At 38.1% G+C, this 26,292-nt stretch overlaps 1 protein-coding gene across 1 annotated transcript; it reads right to left on the bottom strand.

Annotated features, from left to right (window-relative positions):
* Positions 1-615: 615 nt before the first annotated feature.
* Positions 616-8,381, bottom strand: LOC107769077 (uncharacterized). Its single transcript, XM_075233486.1, has 4 exons — positions 7,004-8,381; positions 2,926-3,497; positions 2,567-2,786; positions 616-2,049 (listed from the first exon to the last, which is right to left on the bottom strand). Exons 1-4 carry the CDS (start codon positions 8,225-8,227, stop codon positions 697-699), a joined length of 3,369 nt encoding a protein of 1,122 aa, XP_075089587.1. The 5' UTR covers positions 8,228-8,381; the 3' UTR covers positions 616-696.
* Positions 8,382-26,292: the final 17,911 nt, after the last annotated feature.

Genomic DNA, 26,292 nt, shown 5'->3' with positions numbered 1-26,292 from the left:
CTAAGGGCAAATATGATAAAAGGGCAGCCGACTACACGAAACATTCCGCATTTCGGGTAAGGATCGTATTCCAAGGAATGTAATGTAGTCAGCCTACCTTGATGCAACCATTAGTGGCGAATTCTACGGCTCGTTTCCGTGTGACCTACGGAAACAACTTTACCATTGCTCCAAGGCTCCCTTTCATAAGGCAGAATATGATGTCTGCTCCAAATGAAAGCAAACAGAAACAAGACGACGAAGAAGAATCAAATACTTTTCACTAAAAATAAATATGCCAAACGATCTTCATCCGACTCATTTTCTTCATTTTGCCTTCCAAGATCTCCAATTCCGCTATAACAATAACAACATACTTTTCTGCTTTCACACTATAAATTACAAGAACAAGAAATCTAACAACACATATCTACAACACCCAAAAGAAAAACCTATACAACATTACCGAGTACTTCAGGTTTTTCAATAAAACTCGGTAGAATACCAAGAATATTTTCACCAGGCATTAAGAGCTACACAATGCCATCAACTGATTAATCACATACGAGGTCAAACTCGTAATCATAGCAACATGGAGAAACCAAGGGCGCATAAAATCCATAAATAACAGAACAATTTTCAATGGCAAGAAAATCTTTAATTTCATTCCTCACTTGAAAATTGCTAAAACATATAGTACAAAATTTTTGTGTTTGACTAAATGTACTTCAATCCTGAAATATATTGTTGTCTAGAGATCAGATACTGGGCTAAAGAATATATAACTCCAAGGAGTCCCAATATCTTAACCTTGATAATGTCCGTCATCAAAACTGATGGCAAATTAAGAGGTATTGTCAGCAACGGCATAGATTCAGCCTGTTTTGTGTAGCTCCACACGAAGCGATTAAAAAGGATGTGGCTTGGGAATGTTAGAATGAGAAGTGCCAAATTCTTGACTGCGAAAAACCAATCTGGACCTCCTACATCTAATCCCCACCCTGCATTCCCGTGCCATACATTTTCCCATATGCTATACAGGGTGGTTAACACCAAGTAGGCAGAGATAACAACAACAACAGGGAAGTACCTTTGCTTGTCCCCGAAACCCGCAACAAAATCAGAATCCTGATTAAGCAGCAGCAGGATAGGTGCCAAGAAGAAAATAGCACGGTTTGAGCCACCAGTGAGATTGACATTCAAGATCAGGCATATAGCAAAACACATGATCGTAGCAACATTACCAACGGCAGGCATCCAGGCACCCTCAGCAGCCATTCTCTTGATTGTAAAGGTTGGAACAGCAGAGGCTTTGCGTTGCTGCATGAACCTTAATCTCTGGGGAACAGTACTAGAGCTACTTTGACCTGAATGGCTGTGTCTAACTCCACCCCTATCTACTACCTTTTCTCGCAGCAGCGAAGCTAGCTCAAACTTCACTTCAAGTGCAATAAGCATAAAGATTGCAGCATATAAGCCAAGAAGGGAAGTCCTTGCACCTTCAACGGCCAGAAGGGTTGCCAGTTTGCTGTCTTCTTCTCCCATATCTTGCACCGCACTATCTCCAAGGATGGTTTTGTTTATTCTGACCTGGCCCTCCAACAAATATGTCACGGGAAAGAGAGCCACAAGAAGTGCAAATACCCATGGCAGAAGCTTTGTGCTTGAAGCAGATGGGAAGTGAGTGAAAACAACAAATACTGAAGTACAGACCATGGTGACAACAATGAGAACATGGAGGATTGCAGCCTGGAGAAAATATTCTGCTGATATGTAAATTCCAAGAGAAATGCCTATAGCAATGGCATAAAATGTCCTCAATTCAACGACGTATTTAATGGGGATGGTGGAAGTAACAGATGCCAGGGTGAGCAGAATTGCAACAATAAGCAACCATGAGGGCCACGTAGGCTTTGATGCAAAGAAGCCATAAATAGAAATGTCATCAGCAGATTGACGAGCAGCTTTGATTACGTCCGAGTGGTAAGTCCATGACAAGGGGATTGGCGGCTGCATTAGGATAAACAACAAACCTGTTGCAACCACCAGCACCAAGCATCTCTTTGCAGACTGCAAGATAAAAAGAAAAAGCTCCTAATTAGTTGCATCCAGTCAAGCCCTCCAACTAAAGCAACCAGAAAAGTGGTTATTTACGCAAAACAAGAAGATACTTATCAGGATATTGCACTTCCACGTGTTTGTAATATAAGTATCCCTATTCTATGACCATGAAATGTTTAAAGAACAGTTAAGAGCAAAAGATAACATGAACTAGGCTTCCCAAATGAGGTGTAGCAAACTAACAGAGAGTGGATCTGCGTAAGCAAACAGTCTTGATTTGAAGATTCACATTATTCCATCCCAATCCCAGATGTATAAACACTTAATTATTCTGGATATCTGTAATTATATAGTAAATAAATTATCTTTCTCATTAAGAGGAGGGTTCAGAACAGAAAATCAACATGTTAGCACATTTCCTTTTAGAGTAATAAATTTTATCTATTAACAATCACTGTTCTAATCATCAACAATTCTATTAATAAGAAAGCATCAAATACAACAACAAATAAGTTGGGGGGAATACCATAACATGTGAAAAGTGAAGTGCAACAATCGGGACGCAAGCCAATCCCGTCAAGAGCAAGCAGGAGCCTAAAAGCAAACCATCAGAAGGAGGTCTACCATGCCACCATTGAAGAGCTTCAAATACTGTTTCACGACAGAACCAAACTGATAAAGCAACAACAGCAGCATGAGCATAACCTTGCCAAGGTTTCATTTTTGAGGCAGTTCTTGACTTATCCCTGCAAGATAAACAAATTAGGAATCTGGAAGAAGGAACACAATCTTTTTAGTGCTGGTGAGTTTCGTTTTTTTTATTTTTTATTTGGGGTGGGGGGGTGGGGGTTGCAGATAACATATCAAGCTGGACCAGGAAGATACCTGTAAAGAAGCAGGGGAGGAGAAACAGCCAGCAGGAGGATAGCTGACACCCACAAAACTCCCTTTGACGTGATAAAAAGCACAGCCAGCTTTGAGGAGTATAGGCAAGTTAGAATCCAAACAGCCTTTGATCCAATGCGGTTGTCCACGGAAAGTCTCCTCACAACCGCCATACCAACAAAAGTAGTTATGACTACCATATAACTTGGGTACATCACATCATCCTCCAACCCATAATAGTAAATGCTAGAGTAACTAAAGAAACGATTTTCAATATAGCATAGCAGCAAAGCATGGCCAATCAAACCAATCTCGGTCAGAAAGCGAAATTGCGCTGGGAGAATAGCTAAACCAGGAATGGCCATTGCTAGGATAACACTACCAACAATGAGCTTGCAGAAGGATTTTAAAGGCATGCCCGACATCCAAATGTTTAGATCCCAGTAATTGTGCATTACGAACCATATAACCATCAAGCTTCCAAGCACAACAAAAGCAAAGTATGACGAGACACTCTTCCTCGTGAAGAAACGAGCCAAATAAAATCCTGCTACTGCTGGGAGTGGAACAAACTGCATATTGAAGTAAAGATCATTGACATATGTCCAATATTTTTTTTAGTTTTTCATTGGTTAAAAAAAGTCAAATGTATGGATCACTAAAATGTGGTCCAATGCCTGAGAGCTTCTCCGACACATTCAAGCAACAATTTTTATGCTGTTTCAATGTGTTAGATTTTTCAAATATCCATTTTTAATATTTAATGGCAAAGATTCCACAAGGAAAGTAGATTTAATTTTCTTTCACGGCACCACAAGGATATGCACCAAGAATTCGCCAAAATTTTTGCTTACCTTTTCATTTCAAGCTCACAGAATTAACAGTGGGTTCAATTATATCCAGTACTGCCATAGAGTCGTATCTGCCACTAATCAGTGAACTGGAGATTTTTCTTTTTTTTTTAAATAAACTTTTTTGGTTCACTTAACATTCATCAATTTGGTTTTAAATGCACAGCGGATATGCCACAGCGCCGCAATTGAAGGGGAGAAAAGAAAAGGAATGACTTCCCTCAAGTGACTCTCCAATAATGCTGCAATTCTGTTTCACAACACTAGTGCAACTAGACACTAAATGCAGTCACAAGCCTTAATATCCTGGTCATTATGGATTGACCAAGACGTAGGCCACATGAAACCGTTTTTTTTATTAAGTAATAATGTTGTCAACATATTTTGGGCACAAAAAAAACCGTATACAGGAAGTATACCAAAAAGTAAAAAACTTACAAACAAATAAGGTTTTCTGCAAACAACACCCAATCTTCTATACATAAAGCAACCTTCATGGGTGCACCATAAGGAAATAAGGAATAAGAGGGTATTCCGCGGTTCTACAAAGTTCATCTATACACCCTCAAAAGCTCTCATATTTCTCTCTCCAAACAACCTACATAATTGCCAGAGGAGCAACATTTCATGCCCGTCTTCCTTTCCACCTATCACAATTCCAACTAAATTTAGCTTTCATGGTTCTTGGATCACCCAAGTTCTACCAAACCACTCCACATTTACTAAAACTTGCTGATTGGGATGAGGCACCTAATTCAAGCACTCATTTCCTCATTACATGTCCATAATAAAGTCAAAATCTAGCAGACATTCAGTATATTATACTCTCTTAAAGAATTCTATATCACCCACAGAATGCCGGATCTAAGTTTCAAAATAGACCATGAAATGACAAGTTCGTAGCAAACATTGTTAAGAATGTCAATATTACTCCATCCCTTCCCGTTTATGTGACTTTATTTCCTTATTGGTTTGTTCCAAAAAGAATGACTCTTCCTAAATTTAAAAACAATTTAACTTAAACTTCCTATTTTACCCTTCATAACAACTTTTTATAGTCACACAAATATAATCGCATGTTTTAGACCACAAATTTCAAAAGTTTTATAACCACACTAATGTTATTGCATGTTTAAGACCATTAAGTTTTAAAAGTTTTCATTTATTAAACTCCGTGTCCAATCAAATAGGTTCAGATAAACTTAAACAGAGGGAATAAATAGTGGTTGAGGGAATGAGTTGTTGTAATCTTACATTGCCTTGGGTAATCCTCACCTTTAGAGTTAGTTTTTGGAATTGAATTAGGCTCTAGGTCAATTTTCTTTACATGGTATCAAAGGCAGCCCCGTCTTTATCATTATTTTACCTAAGGTTAGGCTTCCATATTATGTTGTTCATGCTACAAATGTCCAGACAGAAGACGGGGCTAAGTATCTCAAATTAGCAAGGGAAAGAGTTGTTGTCTTCTTTAGTCTTGGGCAATCTTTACTACATGATTTACCATTTGACATTTGACAGAATATATGCACCACAAGTTTAGCCGCCATAAGAAGGGAGACAAGAAATTAGATAAGATTGTGGTGCCTAATACAAACAATTCAAACATCCAACCTTAGTTCCAGAAGAAAGGCATGATAGATCATAGATGAAGATGTAAACAAAAAATAAAATATAAGTGTTGAAATAGAGGCTACGGGTGTCGGGAAAAATTGTAACAAAGTGAAAGACAAGTTCCCAAAACGGTTGTGAGATCAACAACATTATATGAGAGTACATGTAAACCTTAAAGGTCCAATATATCCGCAAGATGAGCATCGCAAAAATAATGATGTCAAGATGAATGTGCTAGGAAAAATAATTTCTTATAGAGGATACAAGTATCATACATGGAGGTAGAATAAAAGAGAGGCGCATGAGATGATTTGGCCATGTTCCACATATATTAAAAATATAACCTCTTAAGTTCGCCCTAGAAATGCATGACGGTATGTTGCTTCAACCACCTACAATCTCCTCAAATCAATAACTAAACGAAGAACATTACGTAGCAGAAGCAAACAATCATTATGGATAATACCAACTCACTGAAATTAATTTCACTTGCATTAGGCCTAGTTTTTGTTGGATGTATTTGGTCTGGTTAGCGATCAGTGTCAATGTAGAGGTTTATATGGCAGTGTAGAGATACAAGTGAGATTTAAAGAACCTTAAGTTTTAGCGAATCCCTGTTTCGTCTTAAAAGAAAATTATTTTGTAGAATAAAATGGGGCAAACTAGAGAGACTAGATATAGACAGTTAGCATATCTGATCCTAACTAATTTTAGATTGACGCTTAATTGATTAACTAATATTGATAGCTCAAGATTGAGATACACTGTGGGTGAAGGAATTTATGGCCAATGGCTACTAGCTCATCTAAAGGCATGTAACATCACCCTCCACATTACTTCGTCGAACTTTAAGATTCCTCAATCAAAGTGCAACCAAGTGTTCCAAGGGTGCCCATCAAACTAGGAGAATGTTGAATTGTCTTCTTTAAGCATCTTCACTTACCTCTATTGAAAAAAACATCTTCCCTTGAATTTCTTTGGATATTTCACGTTTATCTCACATTACGTGACAAGAGGGGTTGCTCTGATGGTAAGCAACCTCCACTTCCAACCAAGAGGTTGTGAGTTCGAGTCACCCCAAGAGCAAGGTGGGGAGTTCTTGGAGGGAAGGATGCCGAGGGTCTATTTGGAAACAGCCTCTCTACCCCAGGGTAGGGGTAAGGTCTGCGTACACACTACCCTCCCCAGACCCCACTAGTGGGATTATACTGGGTTGTTATTGTTGTTGTTGTCCGTATCATTTTCCCACATAAATGAAGATCTAAAATAAAAGTCAAAGTTAGCAAAGTTTAAGAATTTATTGTCAACAACCAAATTAGCTTTGGGATTAAGGCAAAGTGATTCTTTTTCTGGTGACAGGTGGTATCCAGCCTAGCTTGTGTGCACCTCGACTATTCCACATGCTACCTTCTTTCCCACCATCACAGGTACCGGGTCCTTCAACAAACAATTTTCTGAAACTACACTGGGTTCACCATGTTGAAAGGCGCAAACGTAAGCTAATTTCACTTCACTTGTCAATAATAGAAAAGGTCAAATAACAAAAGCACAGCATGGAAATGGAAAGAATAACAGAAAAGTAAATTTAAGAAGACCAAAAACATGCCAATACATACCAGAACAGGAAATCCCACCACGATCGCGCCAGCAGAACTTACAATGACAGCTGAAGCAGTGAATCCTAGTGAGCTAAAAGCATCAGAAACCATACCAAGAGCATAAGCACCAGCTGCAGCTGCCCCTCCCAGCATAGTTATAGTGACAAGCAGGTAATTCAACGGCGGTGGAACTTGAATGTATCGTCCAAACGAATGGAACACAACCCTAACCTCCAAGCAAATGACAACAACAAACAAAGCAATAGCTCCATTCACCACGCGAATGCTCTGCAACTGATGCTCATTCTTCGTCACCCACCATAACCCCCCTCTCGTCGAGGCATACAGTTGAAACAAGAAAGGAATGAAGAAAAGCAGAAACAGATCACAAATAGAAGCCGCAGATACAAATATAACTGTGTAATGCGATGCAATATGAAACAAAAGAGGGAAAAACAAGAGATTCAACGTATGTACACAACTCTCAAGCTGCCCAAGGATAAAATTGTCATCTGGAACCCTACCACCGTGGTAACTCACTTCTTGCTTCAGTTTAAACGACGATAAACGAGGCACCGCAAAAAGCCAATAGAAAATGCAGTTAAACACCATAAGATAATAAGCAGCATTAACCATACCAACTGCAGAGACTGTTGCCCAGGTAAAAACTGTAGAAGCAATAATCGGACAACAAGCGAACAATAGCCGCTCGAGTGCAAGCACAATCGTCGGATATTCAATTTGAATCCACTTGAACTGAAGCGATACCCACACACCGATTAAGAAATTCGCTAAACTACAAACTGATACAGCGAATAGGCCGAGAATGATCGAATTGAAAGTTCCGAACAGTGATGCGCTGAAGAAGAAAGCAAATTGAGAGGCGATGAGTGAAAACCAGACGGCGAAAAACGAACCGGACTTGAAGTTGAGTGAATCGAGGATGTAAGCTATCATAAGACCCAATGTGAGCGTAGCGACGACGGGAGTGCCGCCAAGGTCAAGAAGGAAAGCGGCGCAAGGAACTAACGCAACAGCGATTCGAGCGTTGTGAACGAACGCCGACGGCGAGAATCGAGAGTTTCGTAGAGATCTACTGTTGAGGGAGCTGCTGCTGCTACCACCGTTAGGGTTTCGTTCGGGACTGTAAACGCCGTCGAAGGAGGTGGAGAGAGAAGGCGCACTAGTTGAGGCTGATATGTACGGACGGAACGTCCGCGGATGGAGCTCCGGCGGCAACATTTTCGTTCTCCGATCTGCCCGCCGGCGATTGTAACGAAGATTTTGCACTGAGTTTTCGTGTTGTGTGATCTGTTAAGGTTTAGCTGATCCGCGTTACGAGTTTCCGATTACTGAGTTACGAGTGACAGTGTGTAAAATTGAGTTGACGTGTTTGAGACTCTTAGGACCGTTGGATCTTTTATTCTCGAATTTGATTGGCTGATTCAATGATCGAACCGTTTATGACACCGATTAAGATCAACTATATAATATAATGCTGGACTTGACAAGTTTCTTTATCAAATTTCACTCGATCTATGGTATTCACTATTCTCTCCCTCTCATTTTTTTATTTATGCTCTGGTCTACAATAAGTGATTAATTTGTTTTTGGCACGTCCATTAAGAAAATATTAAATTTTATATAAAAATATCTAGTATGACTAAACTACCCTTAATTAAATATTTAATGTGAGGTGTAAGAAAACTTTTTATGGATATGTACATAATGGTAATTTTATAAAAATAAATTGAATTCTTTCTTGATTATATAAATGGACATGTATTTTGAACCAAAATAAAAAAGCAAATTGATCACTTATTGTGGACCGGAGGGAATAGTACTTAATTTCGATATAAAAAAATATAGTTTATATTTAAAATAATTCAAAATTTGAATTTATTTAACCTTAAAAAGAATTTTATAATTATATAAATGCTATGGTTTATCTAATATCACAAATTTCAAAAAGTTATATAATCACGCGAGTGTCATAGTACGTTTATGATAACGAGGGGATGATGAACCGAATATCTTATTGCAGTAATCATATTTCTTTCAGTAAATATGTTCTTGCATTTGAACTTGTTTTGTTAGCATTTAAACAAATATAATTAAATAGGTTACGAGTAATGACACTCTATAATTGTTGGCTCTATATAGAATGTTGAAAGCGCAACAGCATATAAAAGAATAATAATTTCATCTGTATTTACTTTTTAAATCTCATGGCAAATTAAACTACATCATTATAAGGTCATGGCATTGAAGGATGCAAGATTTTACTAGAGAAATATTACAGCAAATCATAATATTTATGATTGTTTACACCAGTTATAACAAGTACTGCATCATAAACCTAAAAGAAATATCACACGAAAATTATGATAATCTCTTGAAGTCATCCACCTTAAAATGTACCTAATTCGTAGAGTGGTGGCTTGGTGCTTTCATTTCTAAAGGCAACATTCATCTTAAGGATCATAAGGAGACCTTCTTATGCTCCATTTTAAACAACAACAACAAACACTATATTATTCTATAGGTAGATTCTAAGAAGGATAATGAACACATAGATCTTATCTTTACTTTATGAAGGTAGAGAGAATCCAATAGACCCTCGGAGGAAAGACGCAAAAAAAAAAAAAAAAACAATAGCAAAGGCAAGATAATAAGATAATCGGAGTGAAAGAGACAACATCCCTAATTTGACATGCTTATGCTCCATTAGATAATAAGATAATGGTAGCGAAAGAGACAACATCCCCCTGTATATATATATATATCGCGGAGTGATAACCCTAATATAAAGTTACTAGTCTATAATTCAAATAATTAAATATTTGCAGTAGGGGTGTACATGGACCGGGTTGGTTCGGTTTTTATCAAAACCAAACCAAACAACTATATCGGTTTAGATTTGTTCGGTTTTGTCGGGTTTTCCGGGTTTTTTTATTACATGAATATTATTTCGATCTTACTTTGTTAAAATTATAGGTAAAGCTTTAATAAGTGAATATATGTTTAGTAAATATGGAAAAAAATTGGCAAACATATGATCTATTAAAATATTCTAATGGGAGAATTTTTTTAGTAACACATGATAGTTATTTTCTTAGTCGTCTAACAATAATTTTTCTTTAATTTACGCTTTCAAGGTTAATACATGAGAGGATCTCAAATATTTTTACATTTTCTAAAGAAAATTCACTATAAAGTCTTAAAAAATAAATATAATTTATATATTTATATGTCGGTTTGGTTCGGGTTTTTTTTACTCAATATCAAACCAAGTCAAACCAAACCTAGTCGGGTTTTTTAATCGATTTGGTTTGATTTTTCGGTTTGGTACGATTTTCCGGTTCGATTTGAACACCCCTAATTTGCAGCCTCTCTTGCCCTTAGAACATTCTTTTCTTTTGTATTTGCATAATCAATTTCAATTAGAGGGATAACAAGGCAAACTAAAGAGATTATAACATTGTTAGTTACCAACTTAAAACAGTGGAGAACATGTGATTAAACAAAAGAAAAAATGAGAATAATTAGATTTTTTCCTATAATGAATTAGTGAATGAGTCGAACTGTCAAATTTATTTTCTAAAATAAAAAAGATCTAATTCGTCCTAATAAAAAGCTTGCTTTCTAGTTCAAATTAAACAATTGCAGCCATTCTCACCCTTTGAAATTCATTTCGTTTGTATTATTAATGGATGATAAAATAAATAAAAGAGATTATGCATTGTGATTAAAGAAAAGAAAAGAAAAATAAGATAGGTTAGATTGCTTAGTAAATCGATAAAGTGCTTTGGACCAATGGGAATGAGGGAAAAAGATTAAAGAGAAGTCAACCTGTACTTTAATATTTTAAATCACAAATTTTAATTATTTAAAATCATTCAAGACATAAGTAGTCCTTAACTTCTTTATGTTTTTTTTTAAAAAAAGTGGTGAGTGGTAATCTTTTTTAATTTTTAAAATCATCCAATACGTAAGTAATTTATATTGACCGACTTTATATTGATTGTCTTGACAATCAATTTGATGGATAAATAAATTTTTAAAGTATTTCATAAGGACGATATTGTATGATTAGAGTACTACTGGTGATAGGATATGATTATAAGTTGTTATGCAATGTGGTTAAATTAAGGCTGGGATAAGTAATTGAAGTGATACTTGTAAATGATAATATAATTGTTGAGGATGATATTATGTTGTTGGGAAAGTATGGTTTCGAACTTTCGACCAAGTTGTTTATTAAAATTAAAAATGATATTTGTGATTTACTTAAAATAAATTAATTAGTTCATGTGCAGCGCGACAAATTAACTGATAAATTATGTGTTTGGTATGGCTATCATGTTTTAATCATAAAAAACAATTTTATTTAAAAGTGAGAAATGCTTTTGTTCGAATTTTTTCACTTATGACCATTTCTAGTGGCAACATTGTGATCTTGTGGCAACGAGGAAAGTGTTTGGAAATAAGATGTTGAAGGATTTGTTTGTAAAGACACTATTATTGAATCTAGAAATAGCTTCTTCTTTTTTATATGATAATCCGTTATATATTAGTTTCTTATTAGTTCGTTTTAAAAAAAAAAAAGAATGATACATTTTTGTATTTCATAACAACTCAATTTTAAACTTTTTGTTTAACCTTAGTGAGAAAATTTTATAGCCACACAAATATGATGACATGTTTAACAATACAAGTTTCAAGCAACACAAATATTGTACTGTGTAGGGGTGGGCATAATTTGGGCACATCCGAAATTGAAATTGAAATCCAAACTTTTTGGATTTTCGAATTGGATGATGGATTTAGTAATATCCAAAAATTCAAAAATGTTATGCCTTATAATTGGTGATATCTGTTAGATATTAGTCTATTATCTATATGCCCGATAATAGTTGTCTAATGCCCTACTCATTAGACATTAGCTCATATTTTCAATATTACTTACTAAGTCACTGGTATAATTCTTTTTATTTGGACTTGATTTTACTATTGTTAATTCTTATTGGCTTTATTTATGTCCTTGTTGCATTTCCTCGATAATGATTTTATTACTTGCATAAGTACTTTATTTGGATGATTGTGGTGAGAATAATGAACTATTAAGCAATCATTTGGAATTCATATTTGTAAGGTGAATAAGAAGAAGCTCAACTAATAAACTCAAAATCGAAAATCGAAAATATCTAAATCAATTCATTTGAAATCGAAATTCAAAAATTCGATCCATTCCAAGCTTATTTGAATTGGATTTGGATTATCATTTCTTCAATCACGTCACGCAATTAGAGTTACGAACCGTTTGATTGTTCTTGGGAAACTAAATCTATAACACAATCAGGGGTGGCTTGGCTCAGGGATAGAAGGAGGCGAAAGTAGAAAATTCAAATCAAAATTTTCATATCCAATCTAGATTGCCCAAACGCCAACGCTTAATATTATGCTTATAATAACAAATATTATATTTTTTATAGCCACGCAAAAATTATGTCATGTTTAAGATAACGAGTTCAAAAGTCTTTTTTATTTTTAAAATTTTGTGATGAGTTAAATTACTTAAGAATAAGAAATTGATAGGTGTAAATGCAATCGTATTAAACTTGTATCTTGATTAGTATTTAGTACACAAGTACATAACACATATTTGTCATGAAAGATAATATTATAACTTGTATATTTCATAGCATATTGTATAATTTTAATTAATGTTCATTCTCTTTTTAAAAAGTTTATTTGAATTCACAGCAAAAATTGAAATATTCGACTTTTTTTGTCGGGAAAGAAGGAGATTTAAAAGAAAAAAATTACAATTCATAGACTTCCTAGAAAGAGAAATTCTCCCTTCTCTCTAAGAATACCTACATGGACGCAATCACTACACCGCCAATTATATCACCGGAACCACCAGATAAATATAAACAAATGGATGTGAAAGAAACAACAATACATTCCTACAAGGAAATGTTACTCGACAAGCAGGCAGTAAGCCAAACAGAGTATTACGATGAGGATCTCTCACAAATCATCAAAGATAATAAAGGAAAAAGTATTGAAGGCTCAATTGCTCTCTCACAAGAAGACAATAAACGCATATACCAACCATGGCGATTCAGTAATCATAAAGGTATTTGGTCGTAGAATGTCTCACCATTACCCTCGATCTAAACTGCTTGACCTATAGAAACCATCCGAACAATTAATCCTGATTGACTCAGGATGAGACTTCTTCATTATCAAATTTGGTCTAGAGGAAAATATGGCTAAGGCATTACACCTAGGACCATGGTTCGTCTTTGAAAATTTCCTATCCGTGTGTAAATGGGAACCAAAATTTGTCCCACAAGAAGCTACACTATCTTCCACAGCTATCTAGATTCGCCTACCTCAACTACCAACAAAATTTTAAGATAAAGAAATACTGGAAAAAGTTGGTAGAAAACTTGGTAAACTACTTAAAATTGACTCATGCACATCTTCCACATTGAGAGGAAGGTATGCACGCATCTGTATCCAAGTCCCACTTGAAACTCTAGTGGAAACATCAGTCGTCATAGATGATCACAAGCAAGCAATGATTTATGAAGGCGAAGGTACTTTATGTACAACATGTGGAAGAATTGGCCACACAACAAAAAAAATACAAATTCAAAAAATTTCAACTATTACCATCACAAGAAGCCTCTGGAAAATCGGAAATACACACCAAAGAGGGTGAGAATGATGGATGGAAGACAGTCACTTTCCCTAGACGAAAGAAACCCAGCCAACAACCTATGAAGGGAAGGAATAACGGAAATGAAAGTGATCAACATCATGCACAAAAACACAAAAGATCTAGGTAAAGATGTTCGATGCAAACTCTCGTAAGTTTCTGAAAACCAAAACTTTTCAATATAATTCAAAATCCGGTAAAATGCATCCCAAGAATTACAACAAGCCCAGTGACCCTACGAATAAAAAAACACCCACCCCCTCCCCCCATTCCCCAGCATCCCAACCCACGAGGGCCCAGCCCAAGCAAAGAAGGAACGGGGCCTAATGGAACTGATATCTAAAAATCAGATGGGCCCGCTAATGATGCATATCAGGAGGCCCATATCACTAGCCCAACCCCAAACTTATGCGCAACTAGGGATGTGGTCTTGGGCCACCACGCCACTACACAATCACCCAATAGGGTCCATACACAATTGGACCCACCCAGCCCAAATAATTATTCTTGCTTAAATACCTATGTGCGCCCTATTCCCTTCCTAGCGGAGTGCTCTAATGGGAAAAACTCACCACACTCCATGGACACTCAAGTACCTCATATGAGAATTCACCCAATCTCATATGACATGACACCTTCTGTCCACTCCAACAGATACCACATTAATTCCAAATTAAATTTACTAGATCAAATAACCGATGACCTTTCCACTGATCAAGATTCGACACCAAACAATGCCATTATGAGCCGGCTCATTAACATAACCCCCAACCTTACCCAACGAGAAAAAAAATACAAAAATGAAAAAAAAACATCAGCCACTCACCATTGTGATGGCTCTTCCACTGTTGCCAAACCATTTACTGGCATCGTGGATGGAAGTGGCACTTCAAGGCCAAGGCTTGGCCTACAATTTCACCCTAGAAAATCAATCAGACACCTTGAATGTTCAAAACCCTGCACATATAGCGAGGGTAATAGTGGAGGCCCTAAACAGGGCCTTTGCAGCCTTTGGCCCAAGCCTGTTACAGGCGATGACAAGCAACAACAATATGCAACCCAATCTAGACCCACTAATGATCGACACCCTCATCTCCCAATTTTTCCAATCAATCCCCTTTTTCCCAGACCCGAAAATGTAAGACTCAACAATGTCTCTAGTGTTTGTGACTATTGAGTCCCAATCCCATCAAACTCAATCACCTTCTGCTCCAGAGAGAAGAACCAGTCGCTACCACTAAGAAACATTACAAGGGAGATCAACAAAGCCCTAAAGCTTCTGAAAAGGAAAAGCCCGTTGGAAATTGAGGGAACAGCCTACGACCCCTCTCTCCTACTAGACTCAGTCAGAGCAATCGAGTTCAGCGTGGAGAGCAGTGAGGTTCTTGTGCTTCTGTGTCTCAAGGTCGTGACCAAGTGTAGTCCGAGCCTAGTCTCTCATTACAATCAGGGTGTGACCAAACCACTCTTCAATATGACCCCAGTACTGAGCATGAAGAATAGGAACCAGAAGAAATCGGTGAGGTCTCCCTAGGGAATGGAAAAGGCTCACAGAAACCGGTCCCCCAACCGCCAACCACCCCTGATGAATTACATCATATGGAATGTTAGGGGCAAAAACAGCGCAGAGTTCAAGAGGCACTGCCTTAATATGGTGTAGCTTCACAAACCAGCACTGTTGGTTCTGTTAGAACTAAGATGGCTGACCATAAAAAACTAACTGAAGAGCTACATTTCGATATGTTTATCTAGTCTCCCACAGTAGGGTTGTCAGGTGGGATTGTTATAATATGGAAAGAGGATTGCATCATTGTTGATGAGGTATCTACTACCCCTCAGGGCATCCATTCCATGGTGGATGTACTCCCATCCCATACTCCTTGGTTATTTTCAGCCATTTATGCTAGCACTATATTAGCTAATAGGAAATTGTTATGGGATAGTCTTGTTACTATCTTTAAAAGCAATACTAGGAACTGGTTCGTAGGTAGAAACTTCAATGAAGTCTTAAAAGCCAGGAATAAGTTTGGGGGTAACCCCATTAACTCAAGCCGTAGCAACCTCTTTTGAATCTGCCTCAATGAATGTCGACTAGTTGACTTAGGATACAAAGGCAATAAGTACACCTGGACTAATAAAAGTTACAAAATAGAAGTAGTCTAATCTTAGAAAGGATAGATAAGTGCTTTGCTAACGACTGCTGGATTCTCAGTACCCCGAGGCTAGTGTTAACCAACTTCCTAGGATCCACTCAGACCACTACCCTGTTTAAATAATGCTAAAAGGGGATTCTATCGATAACTCTAATAGGCCCTTCAGGTTTGAATCAATGTGAACTAGCCACCTCTCATTTCCTAATATCATTAATGAGGCCTTCACTAATAACCCACCCCTAATCCAATCATCAAACACCTTCAAAAACCTTATGACCCAGTGGAATAGACATACCTTTAGTAATATCTTTCACCAAAAGAGAAGGATTCTGGCTAGAATTGTTGGGATCCAAAAATCACCCAGTTACCAATTTAGCAATTACCTACTGAATCTGGAAAGTAACCTGACCAAAGAATTTGACTTCATCCTCAAGAATTAGTAAGACTTATGGAAACTCAAGTCAGGGGTTAGTTGGCTAACTAAAGGCGACGCCAACACCAGGTTTTTTCACACCTTCACCCTTTACAAGAGAAGAAAGAACAGGATCCTGTCGCTCAAAGATGACAGTGGGAATTGGCTCTATGACTAATGGGACATTAAGGCTTCTATAATGCACTTCTTCAAGAGCCTTTACACTTCCTCCCACACTCAAGCACCCAGTTTCACTACCTGTCATCTGGACATGACCCATATTCTCTCAAACTTCCAAAGATACAGCTTGGATAGGTCCCTAGAGAATAGAGAAATCTAAATGACCATCTTTTCCTTTAGATCTTTCAAGACCGTTGGCCCTGATGAGCTTCACCCATTCTTTTACCAAAGGCACTAGAGCTTATGGGAAATTCAGTAGTCGATTTTTGCAAGTCATGTTTTGACACATACTCCATTGATAAGACCATGAATCAAACTCTCTTTTCTCCCTACTATAATTGGCCCTGGCCAGGGCAGTTTCCATCTAATAGAAGGGCCTCAGACAATGCCATCATTGTCTAATAATACATTACCCATTTTGGAAAAATAAAAGGGAACCAGGCTCATATGATTCTCAAATTTGACTTAGAGAAAGCATGTGACAGGTTGGAGTGTTCCTTCATTAGAGATACACTACATGCCTTCAACTTCCCACCCGGGCTAACTAAGTTAATCCTATCCTGCATTAGCTTGTCAAACATCTCCATCCTAGTGAATGGTGGACTTACACCTTCAAGCCTTCTAGGGGTATCAAGCAAGGGGACCCAATCTCCCATTACCTGATCATTATGTGCATGGAGAGGCTCTTCAGGTCAATTGATAAAGTCGTTCAGGATAAACAATGGCTCCCTATCAGTATCAGTAGGTCTGGCCCAAAAAATTCTCATCTCTTCTTTGCTGATGACCTTACATTATTTGCAAAAGCAAACATTAGAAACTGCAACACAATCTACTCTATCCTACAGTCCTTCAGTGATGCTTCTGGGCAAAAAATTAATCTCACCAAGTCCAGGGTTCTTTTTTCCTCTAACACAAAGCCTGACACAATGAAAAGCCTCACAAATACCCTTTCAATCCAAGATACTACATCATTTGGTAAATACATCGGGTTCCTATGTTCCATAAGAGACCCACCAGTAGTGATTTCCATTTCATACTAGACAATATGCAATCCAAACTAGTTGACTGAAAAATAAATTATCTAAATATGACTGGAAGAATCATCCTTGCCAAAGCCTCCCTCAATAGCATCTGAAGTCATGCTATGCAATACATCAAATTGCCCACTAAGACTACCAACCAAGTTAATAGAATCCATAGGAATTTTATCCAAGGCACTACTCCAAACAAGAAAAAAAATGCATCTGGTTAGCTGGGACAAATTCACTAGGCAGACCTGGAGGATTTATCATAACACCTCCAGTTTATGGGCTAGAGTCTTAATCTCAAAGCACTGTAACTGGAACCATACCCCCAAGAAGCTCAAATCTCCAACCTGGCAAAGTATTCTCAAAGGCTGGGGCACATGTAACAAGGCTAGTATATGGGTTGTACACAAGGGAAACAGGGTTAGCTTCATCAATGATGCCTGGATCCCAAACCAACCAGCAATTAGGGACATGATTGAGGGTCTATTAACCCCAAATGACATGGCTACCAAAGTGGACACTATCTACGATTCAGGAACTAAGATACCTAATCCATCTCCATAGACATCCCTGAGAACATTACTAACTTAATCAAATCAACCTTCATCCCTACTAACTCTGCCAAGGAAGACAGGCTAATATTGGGGTTGACTCCAAACAGGTCTTTCACCATCAAATCAGCCTATATCTTCCTTGGAAACAACAATAAGAATCTATTGAAAGAAGAGGAAGGTAACTTCAGTTGGATTTGGAGGTTAAAAGTTCCTAACAAAATAAAAAAACTTCATCTGGTTACTTGCACATGATATGTAATCACGCCCAACTCTAGTCCTAAAAAGGATAAGCGGTTGCTGTAAATACAATCCGGTCTAAAAGTCCGGAGTCGAATCCCACAGAGAACTAAGGCTTAGTTATAACTGTTTAATATCACTAAGAAGACAAGTTTGAATAATTTTCTAAATTACAAAGATTGAGACTTATATTTCTGACTAATTAACTAGCAACTACTAGAAAGAGGTAAAATTATCAACTAACGAGACAAAAGGTTGGAGACTAAATTAAGGAGGTCTAGAGTTATGATTTCCCCAATTGTCGGAATCCTTCTAGCTATGTTCCCTACAATTTTGCCAATGTATTCTCTACTGATCGTGAGCACTTTAGGTGACATAATTCTCTCTCGAGCAATTATAACAATTTACTAGACATATTCTCTCGAAATACGCTAGTTGACTTTATCTAACCGGTTATTATAACCACGTCAAGATTTGTTATTTCTAAACCTGCCTTTAAACCCACTGTATTGATTTCTCACATATGTTAGGAGTGACGTTATTCAACAACTACCTAAATATGTACTCTCTCTCGAGCAGTACACACTAAATAGGCACAGTCAATTGATGGTCATTCAATCAACAACAACAAACATGTAGTTGAACAAGTATAGAAATTCAACGGCTCAATTATATAAAAATATAACAAGTATTTATCCTACAAAAGGTTCCATCAAAACCCTAGATAATAAATTAACTATTCATAATAGTATGCAAAAATACAATACTAGAATTCATCACCAATAATAGAAATAGGAAGAAGGAAGTGAGAAACTTGTAGAAGAATTCTCCGCCTTGATCCTGGTGTGTTCTTGCCTTCTTAGGTCGAATCTCCGGTCTCCTTGGCCTCCTTAGGTTTAAATTATGTCAAAGGTCCTTAAAATACCATTTTTCCATGTATATATATACTAAGTAGGGTTGTGCCCAAATAATTACACCTTCTCCTACGCGAAAAAGGACACTTTTCCTCGATAGGACGTGCACGGCCGCGGATCGGCCGCGGATTTTGACCAGTGTTCTGTCCGCGACCACGGATCTGACCGCGGAGCAATTGTTAGGCATTTTTCACCCTATTCTATTTGGCATTTGGAAAAATGTAAAACACTAAAGTTGTAGCCCTTTGAGTTGGCTTTCCAAACATATATTGTAGAGCCCAAATGAAGTTCTGAGAGAAAAGTTATGTGTATTTTACTAGACAATACGCAATATGCCTACTCGATTCTTCGTTTCGTTGCTCTATCTGTTGATCTCCGAATATGATCCCGGCTTAATTTCTTGGGCTTTTACTCAGACTTCAAAGCTCCAAATTACTTGAATTCATTCTATAAAATCTACATAGCTCGGAATCACTCCTACATGACATAAAAAACACAATTAGGGCAAAACACTAGCGATTAAAGCGCAAGCTCAACTAAAGTACAGTAAATTAGAGTGTAATAATCGACTATAATACGTAATTATAGTCTATCATCAATAGGCTACCTACTGGAGCTTTCCTGCACAAAATTGGGATTAATTGCAATCCTGAATGTTGTTTTTGCTCAACAATGCCTGAACTAGTGACCGCATCTTCTTTGAATGCCTTATTGCAACCCAATTTTGGCAAGAACTAATAGCCAAAGGAACTACTAAAAGCCAGTAATGGAATCCCATCTTCTCAGCACAGCTTTGGCCAACCACCTGGAACAAGCCAAAGACTCTGTCATTTAACAATGTTATCCCTTGGAAAACATCCTTCCCTTTTGCTTATGGCACATCTGGCTAGCAAGAAACCACAACCTTTTCAATAATAAGAAAGATAACATCTCAGCTAAAAACACCATCTCCAAATCAACTGATTACTATATGATGGGTGTTATCAAGACATCTCGGCTAAAAACACCATCTCCAAATCAACTGATTACTATATGATGGGTGTTATCAAGAAGCCATTCCATAACATAGTTAAATGGTAACCCCCCATGAGGGGGCACTATAAACTCAATACGGATGGGGCAGCTAAGGACAACCCAAGCATTGGGGGAATTGGTGGGGTATTCCGGAATTATAATGGGGACTGGATTATGGGGTATATGGAAAACATATCACACACCACCAACACTATGACAGAACTAAACCACTGCTAAATGGTCTCCAAATAGCAGAACAAAATGGACGGGCTCCTTTAGACATAGCTACAGATTGGTTGAATTAATAAAAATGCTACTCAAATGCAATATAACTTATGATCCTATAATTTGTAAATACAGGTTATTGATGCAAAAGATGGACAAGGCGGTGTCGAGACACAACTACATGGAGCAAAATAGAGTGGCTGACGCACTTGCAAATGAGGCAGCAGATTCTAATTTTTTGGGTAGAACTACCATGCTAGTAGTTCCTCTGGTGTTTGCAAATGATATATTTTGGACAGGCATTCTAGGAACTGAAGTAGTTAGGATTTTTTTGCATGTAATATTGATACAATTGAACAAAACACGGTCGTTTTAGGGGTGCTACAACACCCCCAGTTAGCTAGTAATCTGCAATGTAATTTCTAGTTATATATACTGTCACACCTCCTTTTTCCTACACTCCCGGAAGGGTATAAGGGGAGTTTTTTCCAACTTAAACTGACAATGGAAACAGGATTAATTTATTAAAAATTCAGAGTCGTCACTTGGGATAATTTATGGTGTCCCAAGTCACCAGTTCAAATCCCGAGTCGAGGAAAGGTTGACTCTGTGTTACAGTCCGCGAACACAAAAATCCGGGTAAGGAATTCTGTAAACCCGGGAAAAGGTGTTAGGCATTCCCGAGTTCCGTGGTTCTAGCACGGTCGCTCAACTATTATAATTGGCATATTATCTGATTTTTAATACATATTTTAGCCTATGGTATAACTTTAACTTTATAACTGTTTTTAATTATTTTTAGGAAGATTGCAACGTCATTTAAAATATGCCTCGAACCACGTCACATAAATGCACCCGTAGTTCGCAACACATTTCATATAACATTGTTGAGATTTGGATTTGGGTCACATAAATGCGCACTCGAGTTTAGGAAAGTAAATTATTAAATAGCGCGCCTAAAGCAACTACGAGCTTATTTTTTATGCTATCAATTTATCAGAAATGGTCATTTCTACATATTAGACCAATATGTAATTAAACTATGACACAAATCCAAACTAATGTGATTTAATCTAAACAGAACAGTCTCGTCGTTATCTCTTATAATCTATTTATCGCTTTTATGTGTTTTAAACATTAAACCTATGTCTCAAATTATTGTTAAGGCGTATACTTATCCTGGTTCCACACAACGAAAGTTAATTCACAGAGACAACCAAACATCAGCAGTTAAGGCATACACTACTAATGATATACATTATTCTAAAACAAGCATCAATGAAAATGAAGCAGCGGTGCACCAGCAAAGTCCATCAAAACTATTCGAAAATGAAGTAATGTCGTGAAGGAAGGAACTGACCTTTTAATTAAAAAACTGAAGTTTTCTAGTACAGAGGAATCTAAAATAGTGAGAAAGATCCTAACGGACCTTGAACGGCAAGCCAACAACTGACCAGCGCCCGACCGGAACATACGTCGGTGATGCTAGCAGGACCTTTACTGACCGGAAAACTCAATGATGACCTCAGCGGCAAACTTGAATCAACGACTAAACAAAAAGCTTGCACCAGGGACCTCGACGAACCTGACACTTCAATATATGGTGTTGTACGGATCTCGCAAATGAACTCCAAGATGGATTCAACCTCGACAAGGAACCAGCAGAATAGTCATCGAAACTCGACCAGAAAAACTCGAGACTCGCCGGAAAAGTGTTAAACGAGCTTGTGAACTCCTCACTATTTTCAGCGTGTATGTGTGTCGTGGTTGTTTTCTTGTTTGAGCTGGTGATGGAGCTTGGCAGCTATGGAGGAGTTGGTTGTTGTGTGTCTTTGGTTTCATAGGCTGCGTCTGGAGCTCGTAAATCCGACGAGCTGCTGGGGCTCATTTTTCCGACGAGTTTCAAGCAACCGTGGTCAGCGTTGTTTGCCTCTTTTCGTTGTCGGGTGTTGTTGGTTTCAGGGGTTGTGAAGAAGACGATCTTCAGAGGGACCTCGACGAACTCGAAACTCGCCGGAAAATATGGCAAAGCAGTGGCAACGCACAAAACTCCTGGCTAGGGTAGTGAGTTTCTGGTTTTCCGGCGAGGAGTTATTGTTTTGGGCTTATGCTACTGAAGAAGAAGACTCAAAGGGGGGTCATTTGGAGAATATGAAGCCGGGGTCGTTTCTGTTCAAAACACTGAAGAAAATGAACAGGCGAAGGGGGTCGGAGAAGACGATCCGATGGGGGGAGGGGTCGTTCCTTGCGCAGCTTTTCAGCTTTTTCGTTCAGCTTTTTTTCTCTTTCTTTTTGATTTTTTAAGCACTCATTTATAGGTAGAGTCTAGGTTTAGGTGTATCTTTGTGTATTTTGTCCATTAGTCCCTAGATCTTTTTTTTGTTAAGTCCTTAGGATCTTCTTTATTTGATTTTTTATTTCAAAGAAGAGTCTAGAAGGGTCCCTAGGCTTAATGGACTAATCCGAATTGGGCCAAGAATTGGGTTCTAAAACTCTTAAAATTATGATCCAACACCTTAATTGACTCATTTTAAAGTAAGATAAAAATACTACCCCTTGCCAAAGGCTAACATGAAACTATTATATATATTTTTATTTTCAAAATTATATAAAGATAAAAATAAGTATTATTTTTGTATATTTTTATTTAAATTTATGAAAGATACGTAAGTTAAAAATATATTTTTTCGTAATTTTTTATTTTTTATGAGGAAAATAAAGTAAAGAAGTTAAAAAATAGTTGAAATAGCTATATTAGGCCTAAATTAAATATTTACATGCTAAAATATAAAAAAATCTTGGGGAGGGTCAAAAATCACAATTCTACAGCTGCCCCTCTTTGACTGGAAACGCGAAGCGTTTTCAGACAGAGAATGACTAGACAGGTTTTTGACCCGACCCTTATTTGGGAGAGACTAAAGCTAAGAGAAAGTGGGAATGTGACCGAGCCCTGGTATCTGAGCTGCTTACATATCCTTGGCTATAAAGGAATTAGGCCACGTGTAGTTCAGAGGTGAGTGAGATGATGGAGTATACCGAGGTGGAGATTCGGTCGAGGTGCCGTTCCGCCGAGGTTCCGGTCCGCAGTCCTGTTATTACATCAAAAATCAAAACATGAAAAAGACTAGCTAAGCCTTATCAACTATGAGTTACGAGATTCCTATCTATAAGTCTTCTGAAGCTTGATCTTGAGTCTTGAGTGGTTCTTCATGCAGACTTTAGATTTGAACCTTAACGCTTGCTAGTTGCAGGTGCTAGCTCGTTCTTCTTCAGATTTTCGGACCAAGACCGGACATGTAGTGCTTGTGACCTCGGCCATGTCTTGAGGAGCTCACATCCTTCATCAACTTCTGCATTTGGGTTAACTTGTTGCCTTTCTCTCTTTTTCCTTTGTTGTGACTAACTTCTGTTGATCATCTAGGACTGCTGATTCGCATTCTTGACGCGAGCTTCTTTTGTTACTGAGCTGAATTGCATTCTGAATTGAATTCCCTTTTTTTCCAGGTGGGCGCCTGATTGCTGAACTTGAACCGTCTTCTCTTGTTACTTGACACTGTTTTCCCTTGCACCTTGAACCATTTTCCCCTGAAACTTGAACTGTTTTCCTTCGAAATTGCTTTTCCTTGAAACTCGAGTTATCTTCCTTCGACAGTGCTTTTTCTAGAAACTTGAGTTGTCTCCCCTTGTTCTCCAGGTGGGCGCCTGATTACAACAAAACAGACAAAACAAAGAAATTTTTCTGCCCCAATTTGCACTAGGAAGATTTGTGAGTTGTTAGCAAAATTGTAAACCACTTGTACTATTGATGCCATGATAAAAGTAAACTAAAGAATAGACTAGGAAAACTATAAACTAAGCTTGACTAAAATAAAAACTGACCCTATTCTCCAGGCGGGGCCCCTGACTGCTAACTTGAAATGTATTCCCTGCTCTCCAGGCGGGCTCCTGACTGCTGTACTTGAAATGTATTCCCTGCTCTCCAGGCTGGCTCCTGACTGCTAAACTTGAATGTATTCCCTGCTCTCCAGGCGGGCTCCTGTCTGCTAACTTGAAATGTGTTCCCTGCTCTCCAGGCTGGCTCCTGATTGCTGACTTGAAATGTATTCTCTGCTCTCCAGGCGAGCTCCTGATTGCTGACTTGAAATGTATTCCCTGTTCTCCAGGTGGGCTCCTGATTTCTAACTTGAAATGTATTCCCTGCTCTCCAGGCGGGCTCCTGTCTGCTAACTTGAAATGTGTTCCGTGCTCTCCAGGAGGGCTCCTGATTGCTGACTTGAAATGTATTCCCTGCTCTCCAGGCGGGCTCCTAACTGCTGACTTGAAATGTATTCCATGCTCTCCAGGCGGGCTCCTGACTTCTAACTTGAAATGTATTCCCTGCTCTCCAGGCGGGCTCCTGACTGCTAAACTTGAATGTATTCCCTGCTCTCCAGGCGGGCTCCTGATTGCTAAACTTGAACTACTTCTCCCTATTCTCTAAACGGGTACCTGATTTCAACAAAAATAGACAAAACAAAGAAAATTTTTCTGCCCCAGTTTGGTAGTTGGGCACATATGCGAGTGTTAAATTGAGTCATATTACTAAGAATTTAAAAGTTAGGTCCCATTATCCAGGGGGTCCTAACAACTCTTAACTAAACGACAATTTTAAATCTAAGTTATATCTTCTAAAGGTGTTACTTCCGTTAAATCTTGTTATGCAAGCCAGTTTTAAACTACGTCCCATTATCCAGGAGGGTCCTGAAAATCAAAAGTCAAGTTTTACCTTAAGAGTGACAATTTCACGGCTAAATTATATTACCATATAACAGAACTTACTCTAAACCTTGTTATCCAATGGAAATCCTAAAGCTAGGTCCTGTTATTCAGGAGGGTCCTGAAAACTCCTAATTGAATCCTATGTCAAACATGTAAACTTTGAAGCCTACTTATCTTCCTTTGGGGCGCACTTATGCTAGATCTTGCTACTCATAATTGTTTTGAATTTTAAACTAAATCCCATTTTCTAGGAGGGTCCTGAAAACTTTAAATTAAATCCCATTATCTAGGCGGGTCCTGAGAGTTTACGGTCAAACCTGTCTGGTGCTTGCCTTTCCTTGCGGTGGGTTTCTCCGAAACAAACGAGATGTCATGACCCAAACTGAAGGGCCATGACTAGCACCCGACCACACTTGCCGAGCACCAACGTACATTTTATCTAACCTTCATTATTATCTTTTAAGACTGACGAGATCAATATAAATGGTAGACCTAGATCATGGACAACCAGCAATAAAATATGACGGCATGAACATACATAGCAGGGGATGACCAGACAATCAAGAAACTACGTATAAGGTATGAGCTACCTCGCTACTATGAAAGACTATACAACAAAAACTAGCCGACAAGGCATACCAAACTATACATGAGACGACACCTGTCTATGAGCCTCTAACAGAACATAAGTGTTGCAACATAGTCGGAACAGGGCCCCGACATACCCATAATGTCTATAACAAAAATTGCATACCAAGACCAAGGCAAGTCCGGAGAAGGGATCTCGCCAATCACCGCTGAACTGGACAGTCTACTGTGGTGGGGGAGCTGCACCTGCCTGTCTATCAGGACCTGCAGCACGACATGCAGCGTCCACAAATAAAAGGACGTCAGTACGAATAAAGTACTGAGTATATAAGGCAAGGAACCATAAATGCGATCAGTAATGTAAGCAAGGATAGAGAATATACAACCTATAACATCTTAGTACCTCTGAGGGCTACTTACATGAAATGCATGATACATATGTATAAATATATAAACCTTTAAAGCATTTGCCTCTGTGGGCATCATCATCATCATATCGTACCCGGCCATA

Source organism: Nicotiana tabacum, chromosome 16 (genome assembly GCF_000715075.1).
Source record: "Nicotiana tabacum cultivar K326 chromosome 16, ASM71507v2, whole genome shotgun sequence".
NCBI classification, from domain to species: Eukaryota; Viridiplantae; Streptophyta; class Magnoliopsida; order Solanales; family Solanaceae; genus Nicotiana; species Nicotiana tabacum.
The sequence above is the reverse complement of the archived record's forward strand: the minus strand, read 5'-3'. Positions and strand labels throughout refer to the sequence as shown.

Bases quoted from the DNA above. Each gene is read 5' to 3' on its own strand.
- LOC107769077 (XM_075233486.1), bottom strand. From the start codon at position 8,227: ATGTTGCCGCCGGAGCTCCATCCGCGGACGTTCCGTCCGTACATATCA. The intron at 3,498-7,003 runs GTATGTATTGGC...TTCAATATGCAG, and splicing joins TGGTGGGATTTCCTGTTCTG to TTTGTTCCACTCCCAGCAGT. The intron at 2,787-2,925 runs GTATCTTCCTGG...TTTATCTTGCAG, and splicing joins CCTCCCCTGCTTCTTTACAG to GGATAAGTCAAGAACTGCCT.